The following is a 20,895-nucleotide window of genomic DNA, read 5'->3' on the forward strand; positions in this document are numbered from 1 at the left end:
TTTTATAAAATAAATTAATTTTTTGCATAATAATTTTTTATTTCAACCACTACTAATACTTCCTCCGTCTGAAATTGTTTGTCATGTTGCGCTTATCGAAAGTCAATTTGACTAATTATCAAAGGTAAATTAGATCATATTAATTCAATATTTTAAACAAAAAAATAGATATTCTAAAACTATATGAAAATTAATATAAATTGCAATTTTTTGCATATTAATAAGATGAAAAAATACATCTTAAAATGTTAGTCAAAGTTTTTATAGTTTGACTCTAAAAATAGAACCCATGACAAACAAAACCGGATGGAGGGAGTAATTTTTTTTATTCATTGTTTTGTCCATATGGAGTGTGATGTTAATTATTTAAATAAAAGAGAGTGTATTACACACACCATGATGAGAGTTGTATAAAAGAGAGAGGAGTGTTTCTCAAACTAAAAAGTGATAGTTTAGATCTGAAACTCGCATTCTCAATATTTTAGGTATGAAACTAAAAAGAAAAGAGTATAGTTTAGATGTGTTTTTTACCTTTATTTCATTTTATAATATAAATATATTTGAAGTTGACTGCCGTTTTAACTAGTCGATGAAAAACGACATTATTTCATAAGAATCTTTCTCAAAATTTACATTGATTTAAGAAGATATCAATGCTTCAATGTTCACAAAGTCGTGATTTTTTTATTTGTTGACATATGTCATATATATGAAAATTATTTGCTGTATGTGTATGGTAGTATATGTATAAGAACGAATACTTGACACGTATGTCGTACATATATAATTGGGCTTAAGTCATATGCAGCCCCTTAAAATTGTACGCATAATTTATTTAAACACCTTAACTAAAGTTTATATCTATTGAACACTTAAATTGTTCAAAATAAGTATCTATTGAACACTTTTCGCTGACATGGTAAGAGAGTGCAACACACATACATAGGAGTGCGTGAGTGATAATTTTTAGCTAATTTCTTTTCATGTTACTCAAATATCTCTTTCTTCTTATTTCTTCTTTTACTTTTTTCCATTATATTTTTTAAAAATAAAAAAGCTTAAAAATCTATGTTTCTCTCTTTTAGCATGAGATCTTGCTCCACCATTTTTCTTCACAAGAATGCAGGCCATTTTTTTCTATCTTCTTGTCATTATACTACTAATTTTTCAGAGCTATCCTTTATTTTTTATCGAAAAATGGACATCATCATTTATGTTTTTTTATCGAAAAAAATGGAAACCTCCATCCACATCCTCTTTGTCAGAAAAAATAAAGACAATTATTTAAATATTTTCTCTCTTATGTCAACGTGATCCAACAATAAACAATCACATCAATTAATTAAAATTGATGGTTAAAAGAAACAAAGAGTTCTTTAAATCCAAAAAGTATCGATAACACCATTTTTTTCGATCATGGTGATAGAAATTCATAATTATTAGATGAATCATTGTTCATATTCCTTGTACCATAACCGGATGAAGAGAAGAAGATTATAGTTGAAAAATAAATTGTGGGTGAGTGGGTTCTTTTAGAATATTTTTTATAATTTGTTTTAGATAATTAAATATACTAAAATAGTAAAAAAAAAATATATATTAGAATTTCATTTTTAAAATAAATTTTTGGACTCAAATATCACATGTCATCATTTAATTCATTAATTTGTCATGTCACTGCCACGTCACAACAAGTATAGTACACACATCTCATATTTTGGCGGATTGGCAAAAAAAAATATTAAATATGTATCGATTTTAAGGGATATAGGTGTTCAATAGGTGAAAACTTAATTGAGGTGTTTAAATGAATTATATGGACAACTTCGAAAGGACGTATATGATTTAAACCATATAATTGTTATAGCATACACTACTTCATAAACTCTTTACAAAGAATTGATCTCCCATACAGTTGATTAGTGATTGAGCATATAGTCTAAAAACACAAATACTAAATTTAGTTTGGCACACATGCAATTGATGTCTTCAAATACATACACATATCCAACTTCTGCTTTAAAAACACATACATACACATACAATTGGCCATGCATGTATACATATAGTTTTCTGTTATAAAATATACAACAATTAAGTTAGAACTAGATTTTATATGCACACAAATACAATATATATTTTTTTATTACTTTTAAAAGGACAATAATGTTATTTTAAAAAGGGAAAATATATCAAATTTTCTCTGAACTTGGCAGCAAAACTCACTTTAGTACTTTAACTATAAGGATGTTTAAATGTCCTCCTTAACATCTTTGAACTGTATTAAATACAACCATGAGAGTGATATACCACTATCACCCGCCACATCGTAGCCATGTAAGAACCACGTCACATTTATGTAAGCACCATGTTATTAATTTTTTTTTTTTTTTTTTGCTTATTCACCCTTTTGTTTTGTTAAACTCATTACACTAATTAATTAATTAAAAAAATATTCTAAAATCAAAAGTGTCACATCTTCTTCAACCCCTTCTCTTCTACCTCCCCCCTCCCCACCCCCCACCCCCTTTCTTCTTTCTTGATTTTCACCATNACCACACCTTTCAATCTTTTCTTTTGCTTATTCACTTTTTTCTTACACATTTTCTTAAAATTCATTACAATAATCAATTAATTAAAAATGCATTTTAAAATCAACTTGCCACATTTTCTTCCACCCCTACTCTTCTACGCCTCCCCCCTTTTCTTCTTTCTTCTTTCTTGATTTTCACCATTTTCAACCTTTATTAGCTTCTTTTTTTTTTTTTTTAATTTTCATCTTTCAATGGTTGTTTTCTTCTTCAACATTCATCAAATACTTACTTTTTCTTATTCGAACCGTCTCTCTTCCACAAATTTTTTCATTGGAGAATAACATTTTTTGAAAATTATTCTTTTCTTAACAACTTAAATAAAAAAATGAAGATTGTGTAAAAAAGTTGATAGACCCACATTTTTTTGCATCTCAACTAATAGAATTCAAAATGAGTTACTTAAAATTCAAGAAAATTTGCATTCAATAAATATGAATTGAGTATTGAATTTTTGTGATTAATGAAGGACGTGTGAGGTGAATGATGAAGATGAAGGAAAAATTTTAATATGAAAGAAGAAAAGGTATAAGGAGTGCTTCAATGGGAAAGAAGACATTTGGGGAAGACAACAAAATAAATAGAGAACAAAAAAATTAAATATTTTTAAAAAACAATTGAACCCACAAATTCCATTTACTTCTAAAAAAGAAATTTTACATTCTTCTAACTTTAACTTATAAAAAAAAAAGTTAAACAATATTAGTTAGATATTGGCTATTAAAAAAATGCCATGTGTATGATTTTATCTTTTAATTTTTATTTTTTTTTATTATTTCACGCGCTTTGAGGAGAGTGACTACACTCACTTTGCCACGTCAGCTCTTAGACTGGTATTTAATTAATTCAGAATTGTTAAGGGAGGTATTTAAACGCTCGTATAGTTAAAGTACTAAAGTGAATTTTGCTGCCAAGTTCAGGGGGATTTGATGTATTTTCCCTTTTAAAAAGGGAAATGCATAAGTACTCCCCTAATCTATGCTCAAAATCCCAAGGTCCTATTATCTCCTGAACTTATTTTATAAATAATTTTGTACTCCTCTTCGGCATTACGTGGCACTACCTTGAAAAAAAATATCAACACGCGCTGGACCCACAAGATAGTGCCACATAGGCTGAAATGGTAGAAAATAATTCATAAAATAAGTTCAGGGAGTAATAGGCAAGTGTGCCTCTGAGATTTCGCGCAAAGATTGAGGGGATACTTATGCATTTTCCCTTCTAAAAACAAAATCTTAATATATTTATGTTTTATAAATAAAAAGATGTCCCTCTCCAAAAAAAAAAAACACAAAACATCGAGTTTTTTAGCCACACATATAGTCTTAGTAGTTTATACTATTGTTTTCACCAATTTGATACACAGAATAAAATAAGTAGTGACATTTCATGAGATTATTTTATCTTATGTTTCCAATGAAATATTTTCATTATTTCATATTAAATGAATATCTTCTATTTTATGAGGTTAATAAAAAATATTTATAAATTGACTAATTTTGCTATTTTGCCCTTTGTTTATACTCTCTCTATCTCATTATATAAGTCATCTCTTTCTAAAAATAGTTGAACCACAATACTTGTCATTTTATAAAATGTATGCATAAATTATCATATTTTGCCATTGATAGAGTAGTTAAATTAATCTTGAAAATGTATTCATCATTTATTATAAAGTTGACTTAAGAAAATTAAATAAGGGAAGAAGCATAAAATTACATCATTTCGTAGTGCAATTACAAAGTAAAAAGGTGACATATAAAATGGGACGGAGATAGTATTAATTAGCCTGTTGAAAAAAGAAGTTTTAGAGCTTCAAAATTTATTTAAACTTCTAAAGTCATATTAATTATAGGGGTAATTGAGAAAAAAAATTCTATCATAATTTAGTAAGTGATAAATTAATATGAGACAAATACTTTTAGTAAAATGTCCATCTAATATGAGATGAAGATAGTACGAAATCAATTATCCATATAGTGAGTTTACCATTTTATCTCTATCAATTATGAAGCGGATAATTTAAAATTTAAGATTTTTCAAGAAATTGTATCATTTTCAAAGTAATTAATTAAGGGTATGATGGGTAAAATTATTTTGTCATTTCTTGATTTGTCAAAATTATATATTTATATAAAAGAGAATCCTAGGCCCGACTATGTGGCGCAACCAAAAACAAGATTTCATTTTAAATTTATTATTTTCAAAACTAGACTTCGTTTTTTCATAGAAAGATATGACTTTTATGAATAGTTAAGACTTTAATGAAGAGTTGCGACTTTTATAAAAAGTTGTGACTTTTATGAAAAATTGTGACATTAATGAAGTGTTGCGACGTCTTTCAAAAGTTGTGACTTTTATAAAAAGTTGCGACTTTTTATGAAAGATTGTGAACTTTTCGAAGGGTTGCAACTTTTTCAAATAGTTGTAACCTTTCTGATAAAGCACAACAAACATTTGGTCACACTACCCTTTATTGTCTATAAATAGAGGAATTTTCTCTTATTTTTTTTAAAATTCCGATCTTCTTCTTCTACTTCCGCAAAATTAAATATTTGTTTGATTTGCTCGAGTTGAGTAACATACTGACACCAAATCGTTTTATCATGAGAGGATGTAATTCTTTAAACCTCTGGTATTGGAGGGGAATAGTTTTCTTAAGGAAATATTGTGCATTCAGTAGACTCGATTTTTTCCTTTCTATTGCATTCTATTTTTATATATCCTTGTATGTTTTTTTACATTCATTAATTTATGCATATGATGTTAATTATTATTTTTGAGACATGTTTTAAACTCTGTTATTTGTGTTTCTGCAAAATTATTGTCTCATTGAACATATACACTTATAGTACGTATATTCATTGTGCAGAAAATAATTATTGTACTCAGCTCCAAGAATTCATGTTATGATATTCTATATTAAATTCTATAACTTTATATAAACTTACATATTATTTATTTTGATATAGACATGTAATTTCTCAATTGTCAATTGAAGAAATTCAGTACGCAAGTTCAAAAGTTATAATTGCTTTTATGTTCAAGCGTAATTTTTTTTTAAATATGCTAACAAACTTTTGAATTTTTTTCTAAGACATATATCACAATTGTATAATCTGAGCAACTTAAACGATTCTTTTTATCATGAAATACTTTTGTATATATATTCTTATTTTCTTCTTTATTTTCCTTTTAATGTTACTTAAAGAACTAATGATTTATTATTTCGTTAATAATTCATTTATTAGAGGTTCTTTAGTTATGTGATAATGACAAATAATCAAATTCATGTTGGAATATTGCCAATATTTTTTTATAACCCTATTTTCTCATTATTTTTAATATATAGATATTAGTAAAAACTTATTTACAATTTCAATGCACTTATTATTTATGATCGCGCGACACGCGAGCAAATTACCTAGTTGATAAATAATTAAAAATAACTATAAAATAAAAAGTGGACAAATAATTAGGGACATAAGGATAATAATTTTATCATTTTAGTACATATAATTGAATAAAATAACCACAAATTTTTCTATTTACATTATATACTAGTAAAATTACCCGCGCCTTGCGCGGGAACTTAATATCAGAGAATTCATAAAATAATATTTTAAATCTATCAGTTAACTATATTATCTCACATACAAGATTATTACGTGGTAACAAACATTAATAATGTAAAGAAAATGAAACTTATTACATCCTATCATTTCTCCTTACTAACATAAATATAATTTAATGACTAAATAAATTATACCAAGATCTGTAACATAAGCAATCATCAGTGATCCACTCAACAGGAATAAAATACATAAATATTTAGTTGTGAAGAAGAAGAAGTAGAAGAAGAGGAGGAGGAGGAGGAGAAGGTTTAGAATTTTCGTTGTTTTAAAGTGAGAGGAAATTCCTTTATTTATAGATAACAAAGGGTGGCCTGCATAAATGTTTATTATGCTTTGTATATAAAGTTGCAACCTTCCGAAAAGTCACAACCTTTCATAAAATCACATCTCTTTATAAAAGTCGCAACTCTTCATAAAAGTCGTAATTCTTCATAAAAGTCACAACTTTTCTTAAAAGTCAAAACTCTTCATTAAAGTCACAACTCTTCATTAAAGTCACAATTGTTTATAAAAATCACAATTTTTCATAAAATAAGAAGTATATTTTTGAAAATAAATAAATTTATAAAAAAATTCCATTTTGTGATAGTGCCACATAGATGAATCGATGATTTTCTTTTTTTTTATATATATGATTTATAAATTTTATCTTAAAATTATTATACAAAAATGTGTCAAACAAAGTTTAGTGATACTTTTGCTCATAAGAAATAGTAATAAAGGGAAATATTTTGCATTTTATTATTCTTACAATATAAATAAGTGGGAAAAAGGGAAACAGAAGCAGCCTCTGTGGGCGTTACTTCTCTGAGTTGTTGAAATTTGTCGCCAATGAATATACACTCGTCTTCACTTGTACACAAATTCAAACATGGGTTTAATTCCCATTGGTTTACTGTTCAAGTTTCAGTTGCTGCTACTGTATTAAGTATTGCTGGTGGTTTGATTTTTGCTATAAAAGATGGTGCAAAAATCACAAACATCATGCTATCAAGTTCAAAAAAAGATCATTTCACAGTACCTGGATTGCAAAATCTTGGTAACAATTGCTTTTTGAATGTTGTTTTACAGGTAAAGATTGCATCTTTTTCTTCAATTTTTTTTTTAATCGGTTTAGCAAATTTGGTGTGGGTTTTGTTTGATTTAGCATTTCTTGATTTCTTGTTTATATATATGTGTTGATGATTTTGGATTAGGCTTTAGCTAGCTGTAAGAGCTTTGGAAAATTTCTGGAGCAAGTTGTGGAGGAATATGAGGGTTCATCAATGGAAGGAAGTAGAGACTTGCCCGTTATTGCTGCTTTGGCTTCGCTTGTTGAAGGTGAGTTTGAAATCCGATATAGTAGAATTTGGAACTTGTAGGAATAAATGCTGGCAGGTATCTTGTGGAATCAGTTGAGATTGATTCGGACACCGTGGTTTTGAAAAAAATATGAATAAATACCTATTTAAGCTCTAGTCAAACGAAAATGTGGATATTAAGAAGAGTTTGTGCTGGTAGAACTGCTAGCTAGGTAGAGTTTATGGAATAGAGCATGAGCTTTAAGATAATTTAATTGCAACAACAACAACAACATAACCATTGTAATCCCAATTGTGGGCTTTGGGTAGGGTGGTGTGTATGACTGTATGTAGCCTTATCCCTACCTTGTGAAGGTAGAAAAACTGTTTTAGATAGACCATCGGCTAAAAAGAAGCATTTTAAAAAATAAGTATGTGAAGCAAATATAACAATGACCAAGTCATGTTGAAAACAATGAAGAAGAAAATAGATGCGGCGACAAAATGATAAGATACCTGAAGCAAAGGAAACAGCATGTTAAAATTGAAGATTAATATAGTCGGAGAGTAAAAATAACAATACTGTAAAGGAAGCTAGACAATGCTCAACCTACTAACTTTTTACCCTAATCCTCAACCTACATATCTTCCTATTTAGGGTCCTGTCCTCAGCCTGTCTGATCACCTCTCCTTAAGACTTCTTCGACCTACCTTTACCTTCCTTATACCGTCAATTGCCAACCTCTCATACCTCCTTAATGGGGCATGCGTGTATTTTCTGTTTACATGCCCCAACCATCTCAGTTCATTTCCCTCATCTTGTCCACTACATAGGTCAGCCCCATCTTGTCTCGAATAATTTCGTTCCTAATCTGTCTTAGTATGCCCACACAATCATATCAACATTCTTATTTCCGCTACTCTCATCTTCTAGACTTGTGAGTTCTTGACCAACCAACACTCCACCTCATACAACATAGCAAGTCTGACCTTATATAAAACTTACCTTTAAGACTTGGTGATGCATTCTTTTGTATCGGATGTGAGCTTCCATTTCATCCACCTCGCTCCAGTACAATGTGTAGCATCTTCATTAATCTTCTCATTTTCTTAGATTATTGACACAAATACATGAAACTTTCTTATTAGGGAGTGTTTGTGTTTCAATCCTTACTTCCACATCTGTCACGTGAGTTACGTCACTGAAGTTGCACCCTAAGTATTCTGTATTAAAACTGCTCAACCTGAACCCTTTAGGCTCCAAGTTTTTTCTATACCTCCAACCTATTGTTAACTCCGCTGCGTGTCTTGTCAATCAAAACTGTCATTCGCAAATAACATTTACCATATATCTCTCCTTGGATATGTCGTGTCAGTTCATCCATTTCCAAGATAAATAGGAATAGGCTAAGAGCCGCTCCATTTTAGTGAATTATGGATTGATGAAGCAGAACTGAATATTCACATAATGGTTATACGTTGAAGGTGTGGCAAACTTTACAAAGACGAGAATGAATGCTTGTGGTTATATGGAGACCAAAAAGTTGCAAATTGGAACATGTAAGCTGTTCTGTTTATCTCATTCTAGCATTTTATGTATTTTGATCAGGAAAACAAGAGTTTATGTCATTGAATTTGGTGTTAACTCTACAATGATCTTCTTATTCTGATATAGTTATTATGCTGAAGAGAGTTGTTGTCCTTGAGGGAATGTAGGAGGTATCTATAGATAACTAGATGTGGAGACATGCACTGTTACAGTTTGTAGAGAAGGATCGAGTCACAAGACTATGAACAGAAAAATCTAAATCAATTGAATTCGACTTTTCCTTGCCTTTGTTTGAATTCCTAGATTGACCTATTTTGTATACAACTTTAGCTCGTCAATGAGAAGCTGAAGGCTTAGAGTTCAATGAAAGAGAGAACTCCGATGCCTTGTTTTTGGTTAAACACGACTTGCTGGTTTTATTCCTCAAATCCCCTTTTAAATTGGGAGTCTTATTACAACAATAGCAAGTCTAATTCTTGTGAAACTAGAAACATAAATCCTATTCTAGAATAATAAAGATAGAAAAACCTAATCCGTATGAAGATAGGAAACATAAATCCTATTCTATAGTAGTAAAGAAAGCTACAAAAAGTATAATTAAATAGTTAATTTAATTGGCTTTCCTTCAGGCATACGTCTTGCCTACAAAAGCATCCACAACATGCATACTTAATTGTGGCGAAAATAACATTTTTACTTAACTGTATGCATTTTCTAAAGTATTTGAGTTTAAACCCAAATTTATAGCATATGGAAAAGAACAAACAACGCCATTTGTGGCTGTAAATATTAATATGTTCAAATCATATATGTTGTCTTTTCATTTAAAAAGTTATAATCATTATACACTATAAAAAGCGAATTAATTGGTGGCAATTTTAACATCAGTCTTTCAAAGAAACCAACCCCCTTCCCTTCCATAGCTCATGAATCTTTGCTAGCTCCACAGATGGAGATGGTGGTCTTCATTATTCGTGAAGTTTTAAGGTGATGGGAGTTGTATCTAGCGATTATTCTGATTCCAACATCCATTAACTCTACATATTTCTCCATCTTCAGTTTCACTTAGTTTATGCAAACTTTTCTTTTAGGGAAACATAAAAAGTAAAGAATAGAAAAAAACAAGAAGGAAAGATTAAAAAGAACATGCTAAACCTAAAAGCATCATTGAGGAAACTGAAAACCATTTCTTGCCTTTATTTAGTTGTTTCTTGATCAAATGCTCTTCAGATTTCCCTTTTCACATGTTCATTGGATTGGCCTATATTTAATTAGTTAATGGATCTTCAAACTTTTACTGTTTCGTACTCTTGATAAATAACATAATTGCGTTAATTATGTTGTTAAATCTTTTTATCGTATTCTTAACTTCAACAACTAGTTATGACTTTCTATACGTACTCTTAACTTCAACAACTAATTAAGACTTTCTGCACATATTCTTGACTTCAACTACTAATTATTGTTATGTATAGTAAGAAACTAATAACACTCTTGATAAATGATAATTGCCTTAATTATCTTGTTAAGCCTCTTTCCCCACAAATTTTAACTTCAATAACTAATTAATGCATTAGAAACTTATGGTGCTTTTTGCATTCCTAATTATCTTCGAAAGTATAGCTGAAAATATTTCTTAAATAGAAGGCTTTTTAGGTGAAGGATGAAATAGTCACTCAACTTTTAAAAGGGTAATTTGGTGATTCAACTTCAACATTAGAAGCTTCCCATTATAAAAATAGCATAGAAGATAATAGATAATATATAAAAACAATATTAAGCTGTTATTTTAGTTTTTATTTGCTAATAATAATCTTTAATCAATACTTGTATTTAGCCAAACTGTTATGATAAACATACATTGAATGATTTTAGCACTACTAATGTCTGACTACTATTTAGTTGTGATAAGTTTTCACCTTCTCTACTCGTCAGATATGTAATTGTTGATTCTGCAATTTCCAAATTTGGCCATTGATCATTTGGCAACATAATGCCCCAAAAAAAATGAAGTTGGTTATTAATTTGGAATCCTATTAAATCTAAATAATGGCTAGAATGCCAGTTACTTTAACAAAATACTGTGCAAACGGTGCTGATTCCTAAACGTTGCACAGTTGCACTTATCCAAAAGTCTTTTTATTGGAAGTAAATTTGCCATAGATTCCCTATTAAAGATACATTAACTTTAATTTTACCTAATTTTATTTATTTCTAAATAATTTTAAGTGATTGAACATTAATGCCAAGGGAATAATGCTTGCTGAATGGGTAAAATTGTCTAACACTTAAGAGTATTAATGTCCATCAACAATTTAAGGTTATTTTGTTGCATTCCACCTTTAGTATAATATGATGATCAAATGATTTATCTCAATTTGTTAGTTCTCTGAGATTCAAGAAAGGAAGTTGAAAACTTTTATATTTTGGTTGTAATACTTAATCTGCATCTGCTTTGCTATAATAAGTTGGTACCAGTGTTGTCAAAGGCGCGCAAAAGCCCCAAAGCGAGGCTCAAAACGTGTTGAGCGCTTCACCTCTCTTAATGTGCGCTTCAATATCGCCATCAAGTCTTTAAGACAAACGTGTCCTTGGGAATGAGCGATTTTGAAGAGGCGACATTAAACAATTGCTATTTCACATTATCGTAATTTTTCTTTTCAATTTCTTTGTCCATATATTTGTTATTCATGCTTATAGTTATTAGTCTCGGACCAAACATGTATGTTTGTCTTTTTCTCCATTTGTGCCTTTTTTCATAAAAGTCTACGCTTTATTTGCGCTTGAAGCCTTAACAGACCTTAGAACTTTTTGCGCTTTCGCTTTTGATAACATTGGTTAAAACCAATGATTCTTATGTGTAAGTCTATTTTTAGGAAAGCCGCCTTGAGGTTTTGGGTGAGGGAGTTTGGCATAGACCCCTAGATGGTATTTTGATTTAAAAAGTATTAGAGGTACATGCTCACTCTTAAGTCTTACCTATAAAAGAGTGAACTTGTCCAGTCTTTTACATTTGTTAGTCCTAATCAAAGAACTATGTTTTTCTTCAAGAAATCAACATAAAGCGGAGAACTCCTCCTTATTCCTTATTACAAGTAATGTCTAAATGCTCAATGAGAAGATTGGTGTGATGTTCTGCAGAATTATGTACTGTGCGACATGGAAGAACTGTTCTAAGTCCAAGGAGATTGATGCATGCCATGACTTCTCACATTCCTGGTTTCAATCTAACTAGCCAGCAGGTATTCTTTTCTTCACAGTATGCGGACAATTATCACCAGTACTAGTGTTTTAACTTACATATTTCCCAAATGTAGGATGCAGAGGAAGCACTCTCCCATCTTTTATCTTCTTTAAGAGCCGAACTGTCAGAATCTTTTGTTCATGATCACAGCTCTTTGGCGGATGTAATTACACTTCCTAATTGTAGGATTGTTACACAAAGGATGAAAGGAGAAAGTGAACAGGAGAGATGGAGGCAGAGTTTTCTTGGGCCTTTTGATGGGATTCTTGGTAGTTTTTTAAACTGCCAAACTTGTTCGTTTCAGGTTGAATGGTACTTGAAAGAACATTTATAATCATACAATTTAATTATTGACTGCTGTATCTTTTTGCACATTATAGAACTTGTTTGCTAAATTTACAAAGAATATTCTAGAGTTGCTTTGCTGTGCTAGCCCAGGCGCGCATGCAATCTGTGATATTGATTTCAAGTTGCTGTAAAAGGGAACAAACTGTTACCTAATGGATAATTTTTTAAAGAAAAATAATTAACTAACTGGTGTCTATTGTACATTGAAAGTGAGAAAAGGTCAAAACTTAGTTTAGAAAGTCCTATTTTACTCCTTTTTGGTTCATTAAAGGGCATTTTGGTACATTTCAACATACTTTTAGTTTAAGATCAAAAGATGCAAAAGTCTTTTTACTTTCTTAAACTTTGTTCCAAGTCAAAACCATACAAACAAATTGAAACAGAGGGGGTACATTTTATGCCATCTTATTAGTATTTTTCCATGATTTCATCTCTAGTTTTGCTGGCTTAATCTTTAGCTTTCTTGGAGGACATGATCATGCAAGTTCTCTCATATTCTTATCAACAAGCCTCTTCACTAGTTTTTAGTCCTCCTTCCATGCATAATATATGGCAAATCTCTATCATTTAGGTCATTATTTTGTTTGTGGGGCTGTATGAGGTCAAGTTTGGACCTTTTACTTTGTAAAGTTAGCTGTAAATAAGTGATAGCTTGTATTCATGTAAATGCTCTCTTCAGTTTTGGGTTCACGCCCTATATTTTGGATCTTCATTCATATTTTACTTATTCATATTGTGTTTTTTTTTCAGATCTCTCTGGATTTTCAGTTATTTCATAGTTTGCATCTTGTGCCAACGTCAAGCAGCACTGGGGCTATTGTACGTTTAAAACTGAATTGTCGTATGTTTTTATTTCCTTAATTTGATTCCATATTCATGATGATGTATTCTTCAAACATTATGTCAGATGCCTGGGTGTTCTGTCGAGCATTGCCTGAAGCAGTTCTTTGTTGCGGAACAACTCGAGAACTACAAGTGCAGCCACTGTTGGCATACTGCTGCCGAAAAGTATGTCTCTGCCATGGATGAAAATGAGGTGACCTTGGTTTACAGATCGTAGTTTAGCATACTACCTTAACCTTGAAGCTTGTGGCTGTAGTCTATAGGTTCAAATATGGCCTAGGCAAAATTTATATGTCATCATACAACTTTTCCTCGATTTGACAGGAATTTGGTCAATGGTTCCCTTCTGTGTTTCTGTGTTTAACATATTTATGGCGATCCTAGAATCTGTTTAATTAGATGGGATTTGTTATCAGGCTATTGTTGAAAAACTTAAGCTGTGCAACGAGGAAGATTCATGTGATTGCAAACAGCTAGCGTCCCTTGCTAGATTTCCATGGTCAAATAGCTTCTCACGCACTTTCAAGCAACTCAGTATTGGCCGGAGTCCTAAGGTATGATTGTTGGTGTCATTTTCTTCAAGTAAGAGTTAAAGGGGCTAGAATCAGGTTCTTAATTAAAAGGATTGACCATATAGCTGCCAACAAAATTATAAAACGAGGAAAATAAGGGATCGTCAAGGAGTAACATTTTTACATGTCACTTGAGGCAAATAGGATTTAATTTTAATACTTGGTGCTTCAGCGCTCTGTGATTTAATGGTTTTTTCATGTGTTTTATTTGTTGACTCTTTTGCATGTGCTTACTGTTGTGCCACCTTGCAGGTTCTATGTCTTCATTTACAACGTGCTTCTATAAATGTATTTGGAGAACAGAACAAACTTCAGGTACTGATATTCTTGCAAGTGGGTTGTGTTCTTCAGTTAAGGAAGTAGATTATATTATATAGAAGAACGCAGCCAATTGAAGTAAATTTCACCTTTAATTTTTTTAAAAAAGAAATAGCCCAGATGAGGTTCTGGTAGACACTAGACAACATAATGCACTTGACAGTAGAAGCAATAGGAAGCCTATATTCGCTGTACGATTTAATTCACTGTTTCTTTATTTTCCATTCACCTATTTCCCATCATTGCTGATTTTCCACTTCAACCTTTTTAATTCCTGCTCCTGTTAATCACTTCTCCTTTTTTTTGGTTCAATTGTTTGGCCATCTATTCTTAGTAGCATCACTGATTCCTCTGCCCTTCCTTATCAGATCCCACGCGAGATTCCTATGAACTTTCCAAGTCCTTAAATTTCTATCTTCCATATCTGAGTTAGCTGCTTCTGTGTTTCCAGTGTATAATTATAATCATCAGAATCCTCCTCTACAGAGTAGTCTCCATATTTTCTAGAACACCTCTCTCCAAAATCAATTTGTATTCAGTTTTGGTTGATGCATCACTTGTCTCCATAATTATCCATCTCCATCGTTCTATATGGGAATTTCGTTCCTTCTTTTCCCATTATAGTTAATGTCTTTATCAAGAAGGCAAGAATTTGTTGTGGCCGACTCCGTTCTACCCAAGACTAGAAGAGCTAGCTTATCTGAATTTAGCATATGGCATATACTTGGATTGATTTGCAGCTTGCTTGCATCATGTACTTTGCCTTTTGTTTCAATCATTTCTTAGTCCTGATTCAGCCGTCTGTAATTGATCTTCTTGCTTTTTGTTCTCACCAATTACTGTTTCCTGATTCTTGCCCCTGAAAATGCTCAGTTCCTCTTTTTTTATACTGATTTGAACCTTTAGTTGGAAGACTCTGATAATTTGATTTCTTCCAAGTCAACTTATAGCTTGGCCTAGCTCTTTCAAAATCTGTTTATTTTGAGAAGGGTCTTTTTTCGGGAAGTGTTTTTCAAAGAAGTACATAGTTTGGAGAGTAGCTTTTTGTGTTTGCCAAATCAATCTTAAAAGTACTTGCTTATATTTTGCAGTAATTTGTTCTTGGCTAAGGTTCCAAAGTGCTACGAGGAAAAGCTACTTTTTTACCTTATGAAATACAACTTCTAGTACTACTCAAAACCACTTATTTTCCCCTGAAAAGCTTCGCCAAGCACCTCAATTTTCTTAATTATGCAACAACAATATCAAATGCCCAGTGTGACCCCATAAATGGGGTCTGAGGAGGGTGGGGTGTACACAGACCATACTCCTGCCTTGGGTAAAAGGTAGAGAGGCTATTTCTAGTAAGACTAGTTTGCTAAAATAAGCACTTTACGAAAGAAAAAAGAGATAAGCACTTTGGTCTACTGAGAAGCTTGCCCAAACAGACATAGTCTCATGTCCAAACTTGTTTTATCTTGGTCATCAGCTTGTAAAAATCTTAGACTTACTGATAGTTGGTTCTGTAATGGCCCTTGAGAATGGTGGGCATGTCCTGTAATGTCATAAATCCATTTTGGTTAAGGTGGATATGTTTATTATGAACATCTTTTCACCAAGTGCTCCCTGTAATTAAAATCATCCACCTGCCTTCCCCACACAATCATTCGTCTGTATTAGCTGCTTGAATCACCAAAGAGGTGTGCACTAGCACCCAATGTTCCCCTTTTTTTTTTTTAAGCACCCAATGTTCCTCAAGCAGTCAGAAACTTTTCCTATTTCTTTGCAATATACTTCTCACAAAAGACTATCTTCTTTTAGGCACAGAGAACAGCTGCCCTCTTTGAAAATAGGCCACCTTTAGCTAACAGGTCTCGCTGTTACTCTGATCAAGAATCTATGAATTACCATTTTCCTGGCTGGCCATATTCGCCTGTCCATTGCATTCACTAAGACATGTTACTCAGTCTTTCTCCGTTTCTTGTGTTTCAAGTTGAGCTCACTGCTCACCAAAAAAGGATTGAGCTCACCTTTGCATACATTAATATTTATCTTCTTATTGAATAAATAAAATGGCCACTGGCCGAAAATACATTAAAAGAAAATAAAAAATTGACAAACTCATGTAGTTGTCACTTGTCTGTCTAAAAGAAATGTATGTTATAGTAGATGTTTTTTTATAACTGAGAAATCACTAAGGGCCAATGGCACATGGTTCAAATTTGGTAGATAATTGGTCTGCCCCTAACCCTTCTGCGCTTAAAATACTAAGCTTCGGCAGGATTTGAATCCTGCTGCACGTCTAACCCACAGATCACACATTGCACTCTTACCACTAGACCAAAGTCCTGGGGGCGTATTTTCTGTATCCTATTTCACAATTTATTTAAAATTGAATAGTCCACTAGATTGAGAGGACACCCTTCTACTTTTGGCTGACCCAAATTATGTGATTCTTTTCTTTTGTTTGAATGCAAAATCAACTTATTAATTGCATAAACTTCAGAGTATCAGAACTACAACTTTTAGTTGATACATTTTGACTGTAGTTTTTTTGTCTGAACCTAATCGACAACCTAATATGGATTTGTTGTTTGATATTCAAATCTTATACTTTGCTTAGGTGCATTCTGCTTCGCTGTAAACCCTCAAATGTTTGAATTTTGTGTTCAGGGCCATATTTCATTTCCATTGATTTTGGACTTGGCTCCTTTCGTGAAGAGTGGAGTGGGAACAAAGAGTTGGGAAGAGAATCTGCAAATTGGGCAAATCACGCATCAGCAGCCTTTCCCTTTGTTCAATAACTTAAATCTGCAAGCTAATCAGGAGATGTTGACTTTCATCACCCAAAGTGAAAGAAAATTTTCTACAGAAGTAGAAGATATGGCCGGTTTGCGTGACTCAGATAATTTTGGTATTAAAGCACCAAAGTCAAAATCAAGTTTGCTTGAGGCTGGAGACGACAAGAAGATCAGCTTAAATCAGCTGGCTCCACATTCTGGAAATCAGGTTGGTTGCTCTTGGTAGATAATGTTATTTACTCGTAAACTTTCTCGCATAACATATCATATGTATAATGATTCTATCCATTCCGTCATGGAGATTTTCACCTACTCTCGAAGTGAACGTAAGTTGTGTAGCTTTACGTTTGTAGCAAGATTCTAACTGCTTAAGGAAAACTTGCACCTAGTACTATTCCTGAGTAAAGTACTGATATATCTCTTGCTAGCCATCCAGAAAAAACCAGATCCGGCTCTGAGACCTCTCTTACTTGCATGCTGGTTGCTTATTATTTTTCTTAATAAATCACTCGGTTACTCCAAAGTCCAATCTTGTGATAATCTGAGGAATACAACAACACCGATGCCTCAATCTGAGCAAAAATTCGGATCCACTCTTTGAATCCGAACCATCCATGTCCGCTTCATTTAAGCTTGTGTAGTTTGAGGAATGAATATAGAATCTACAAACGGAGGGAGGGATATGAAAAGCAGTTCAAGGATATGAGGTCCTCTTGTTATGTTATTTTTGATAACTTCAGGTTTGAATCCATAAGTTCTCTTGAAATATTAAGCAATGCTGTGAAAGACTTGTTAAATTTTTCTGATATCTGTCTTCAAACTGCAAGGCCAGACCTTTCAATGTGCTGTTGTTGAATGATTAGGGAAATATGTATAGAACTAGTTAGTGTTCGTTGGACAGCGTTGTTACTCTTTAAAGGTCTTTTCATCTGTGGCATATGTGCATTCATGATATGCACGCCAAAACGACTTAAATCGTGCATTCATTTACATATAATATATTGCAGTAGTTTCCATGTTTGTTAAAATGGCAGATGCATGCGTATCAAGTTTTGGTACAGTTTAGATCCGAGATCTATAGGTCTTTAGACTGGCAGCTGATTCTGATTTAGCTACTCTTGTATGATAGAAACTCTTTATTGTTCATCTAGAAAAGTTGGGGCACACAAAGAAAAACTTTAATGTAGGTGTATTTACTGCAAGAGAAAAAAGGGGATTTCAGTTGGCTCGTTAGACATCAGAATCTCTACTTAGTAGCCCAGCCAAATAATTCTCTTTCACAGGTTCAATATCTCCCTAATAATTACTGTGTGATCAAATCTGCTCGTTGGAACCCCTGAACTTTTACTTTCCATCATTGTACTTCTTTTTGCAGTCATAGTTTAATCAATTTTTGATAGCAGGCGGTTTATTCAAGTCTGTGTTTGATAACTTTAACCATTGCACAAAATCATTAAGGTGAAGTTTGTGAAAATGGAAGCAATAAGTTGTAACGGACATGTGCTACATGTCTTGGACTAGTGTGCTTCTGCGACGATTCTACAGTGTTACAAGTTACAGTAGAGAGCATCCTTGCCATTCAACAAATTGGTTGTGAATCTTGCTTCACAATTAGGCATATAAAGCTTTTGCTAAGGAAACCAATAGAAGATGATTGATCACTTATTTCACCGTGTGCAATTACAACAGTTTTAACTTCTTAGGAACAAATGTTTACTAATCTAGAAGCAGGGAAGATTTCCATGTTATGCCTTACTGTTCCGTCTTTTTTGTTTTCATCCATTTGGCGGTTCTTTTCGTTCATTTAACCAACATAGTCACATTCTAAGGATCAAACAGAATACTGTTATGTTTGCTTATAGTACAATCCTAGTGAGTCGTGGGAACAGATGGAGACTAATATTGGAGCAGGGAGGATAATGTCGCCCATCTGCTGTATTTCTAAAGTTGATTCTAGTATTGTGTATTTCACTTGCACTATCTCTTTTTGCTACTCTATGCTTTCATATGTCATGTATTGTTAGTTTATTCGTGTAATTTGAAGCTCACGTGATGTTGTTCCTCTATCCTTTTTTACGTTGCAGGGTGAAACTTCCCGAATAACGCATTCCATAAGTCACAAGTACCAACTAACCTCTGTGGTTCAGCACTTTGGAATAGTTGGTAGTGGGCATTACACCGTTTTCAGACGAGTGACAGACAAAATTAGTGAAGACAATCATGCTGAACTACTGGGATCTGCTGTTGGTAAGTGGTTTTGCATCTCAGACACCGAAGTATATGGGGTCTCCGAGAGAGATGTTCTTGATGCTGAAGCAACCTTACTTTTCTATGAAAAAGTTTCTGATTGCTAAATTCTTGTTGTGTTATAGCTGTTTGTAGACTGTAGTATAGCTTGAATTGAATAATTTGTGGTAGGCTGGTAGCAACTCAAACTGTGAGTCTATTGTTATGGGCATTTTGTGTTTTGCCTGGAGAACTGGCTCTGGCAGACCAATTGAACTTAATCAAGTTTCAGTGTACTTTATGCTGTTCTCTTTGATGTCTTATTATATCAGCCGCATGGTCTTTTCTTTTTTGGTTTCCATACGGTTCGGTACCTGTATTGGAGGTCGATTTGTTCGGATTCACATTGTGTAGGGCTCATTCAGGGGAAGCGCCCCTACCGAGAATTTGAATTCGAATTAACTGTTTAGCTTGGGATTTTGAAGCAAGTTTAAGATGATAATTAGCAGCATCATATAACAAATCTTGAAATTATTATAGCTTGCTTGCATTAGTTTTGCGTACTTTGTTTAATCTATTTGATATTGGCATGTATAACTAATGAAAAAGACAGAAGTTTTTCTCTAAACTTATTATGAAAAGTCAGTTGCACGCTACACTATTTTGGCAATATATTACACATCTGAATTATTAGAAAGTGAATTTATTTCAACCCTACACATATGCAACTAGTCACATGATGAGAGAGTGTTTCACACTGTCATCATATCACTGTCACATCAATTACGTCAAAATTCAAAAATATAAAATTCATGTCACTGAATTGCTTCTTCTTTTCTATAAACCCTCAAATTCACCATTAAACCACCACCATTAATGTTGCGATCATCACCAAATTCACTTCTCCACCACCATAGATTTCACCATCCATAACCAAATTCACCACTGAAATCTTCCACAACCACTATCATCGTAGAAAAATTATTAACAATAACAATAAACTTAACTAAATTCACCATCAGAATCACATCACTACCATTGAAATTCATCACAGTCATAACCATAAATTTCAGCATCTACAACGAAATCACAAAATCTATTGTCATTATTGAAATTAATTACCATCACTAATTTTATCATCCATCTCCAAACCCACCAAAAAAAAATTATTACAATTGACGAGATCTAGAAGAGACAATCCTTTCATGGTCGAGAAAATCAACGGGGATGATAGAAATTATTACATCCGGATAGAGAAGTAAGATTTTAAATAATAATTTTCCAATTACAATCTTAAATAAAAAATAATAAGGTGTCTTCGTCCATCACAGAGAAACAACCAGAACACTTGTGCCAATAAATGATTACATTAAAAATATAGATTTAGAAGTAAGAAGAGTATAGATTCGGATATAAGAACAAAAATAGAACAATTTTCTAATAGATTTAAAAAATAAAGGATCGCGTGAGAAATAGACAGATGTATAACTCAGTTGGGGGGGGGGGGGG

At 32.4% G+C, this 20,895-nt stretch overlaps 1 protein-coding gene across 1 annotated transcript; it reads left to right on the plus strand.

The window, feature by feature from the left end:
* Window positions 1-6,987: 6,987 nt before the first annotated feature.
* LOC107016139 (ubiquitin carboxyl-terminal hydrolase 27) lies at window positions 6,988-19,702 on the plus strand. Its single transcript, XM_015216627.2, has 10 exons — window positions 6,988-7,297; window positions 7,423-7,546; window positions 12,197-12,297; window positions 12,373-12,603; window positions 13,398-13,466; window positions 13,555-13,683; window positions 13,907-14,044; window positions 14,315-14,377; window positions 17,033-17,368; window positions 19,245-19,702. Exons 1-10 carry the CDS (start codon window positions 7,058-7,060, stop codon window positions 19,512-19,514), a joined length of 1,701 nt encoding a protein of 566 aa, XP_015072113.1. The 5' UTR covers window positions 6,988-7,057; the 3' UTR covers window positions 19,515-19,702.
* The last annotated feature ends 1,193 nt before the right edge of the window (window positions 19,703-20,895 follow it).

This window comes from Solanum pennellii, chromosome 4 (genome assembly GCF_001406875.1).
Source record: "Solanum pennellii chromosome 4, SPENNV200".
In the NCBI taxonomy this organism is placed as follows: domain Eukaryota; kingdom Viridiplantae; phylum Streptophyta; class Magnoliopsida; order Solanales; family Solanaceae; genus Solanum; species Solanum pennellii.

Bases quoted from the DNA above. Each gene is read 5' to 3' on its own strand.
- LOC107016139 (XM_015216627.2), top strand. From the start codon at position 7,058: ATGAATATACACTCGTCTTCACTTGTACACAAATTCAAACATGGGTTT. The intron at 12,298-12,372 runs GTATTCTTTTCT...TCCCAAATGTAG, and splicing joins TCAATCTAACTAGCCAGCAG to GATGCAGAGGAAGCACTCTC. The intron at 13,684-13,906 runs GTGACCTTGGTT...ATTTGTTATCAG, and splicing joins CTGCCATGGATGAAAATGAG to GCTATTGTTGAAAAACTTAA.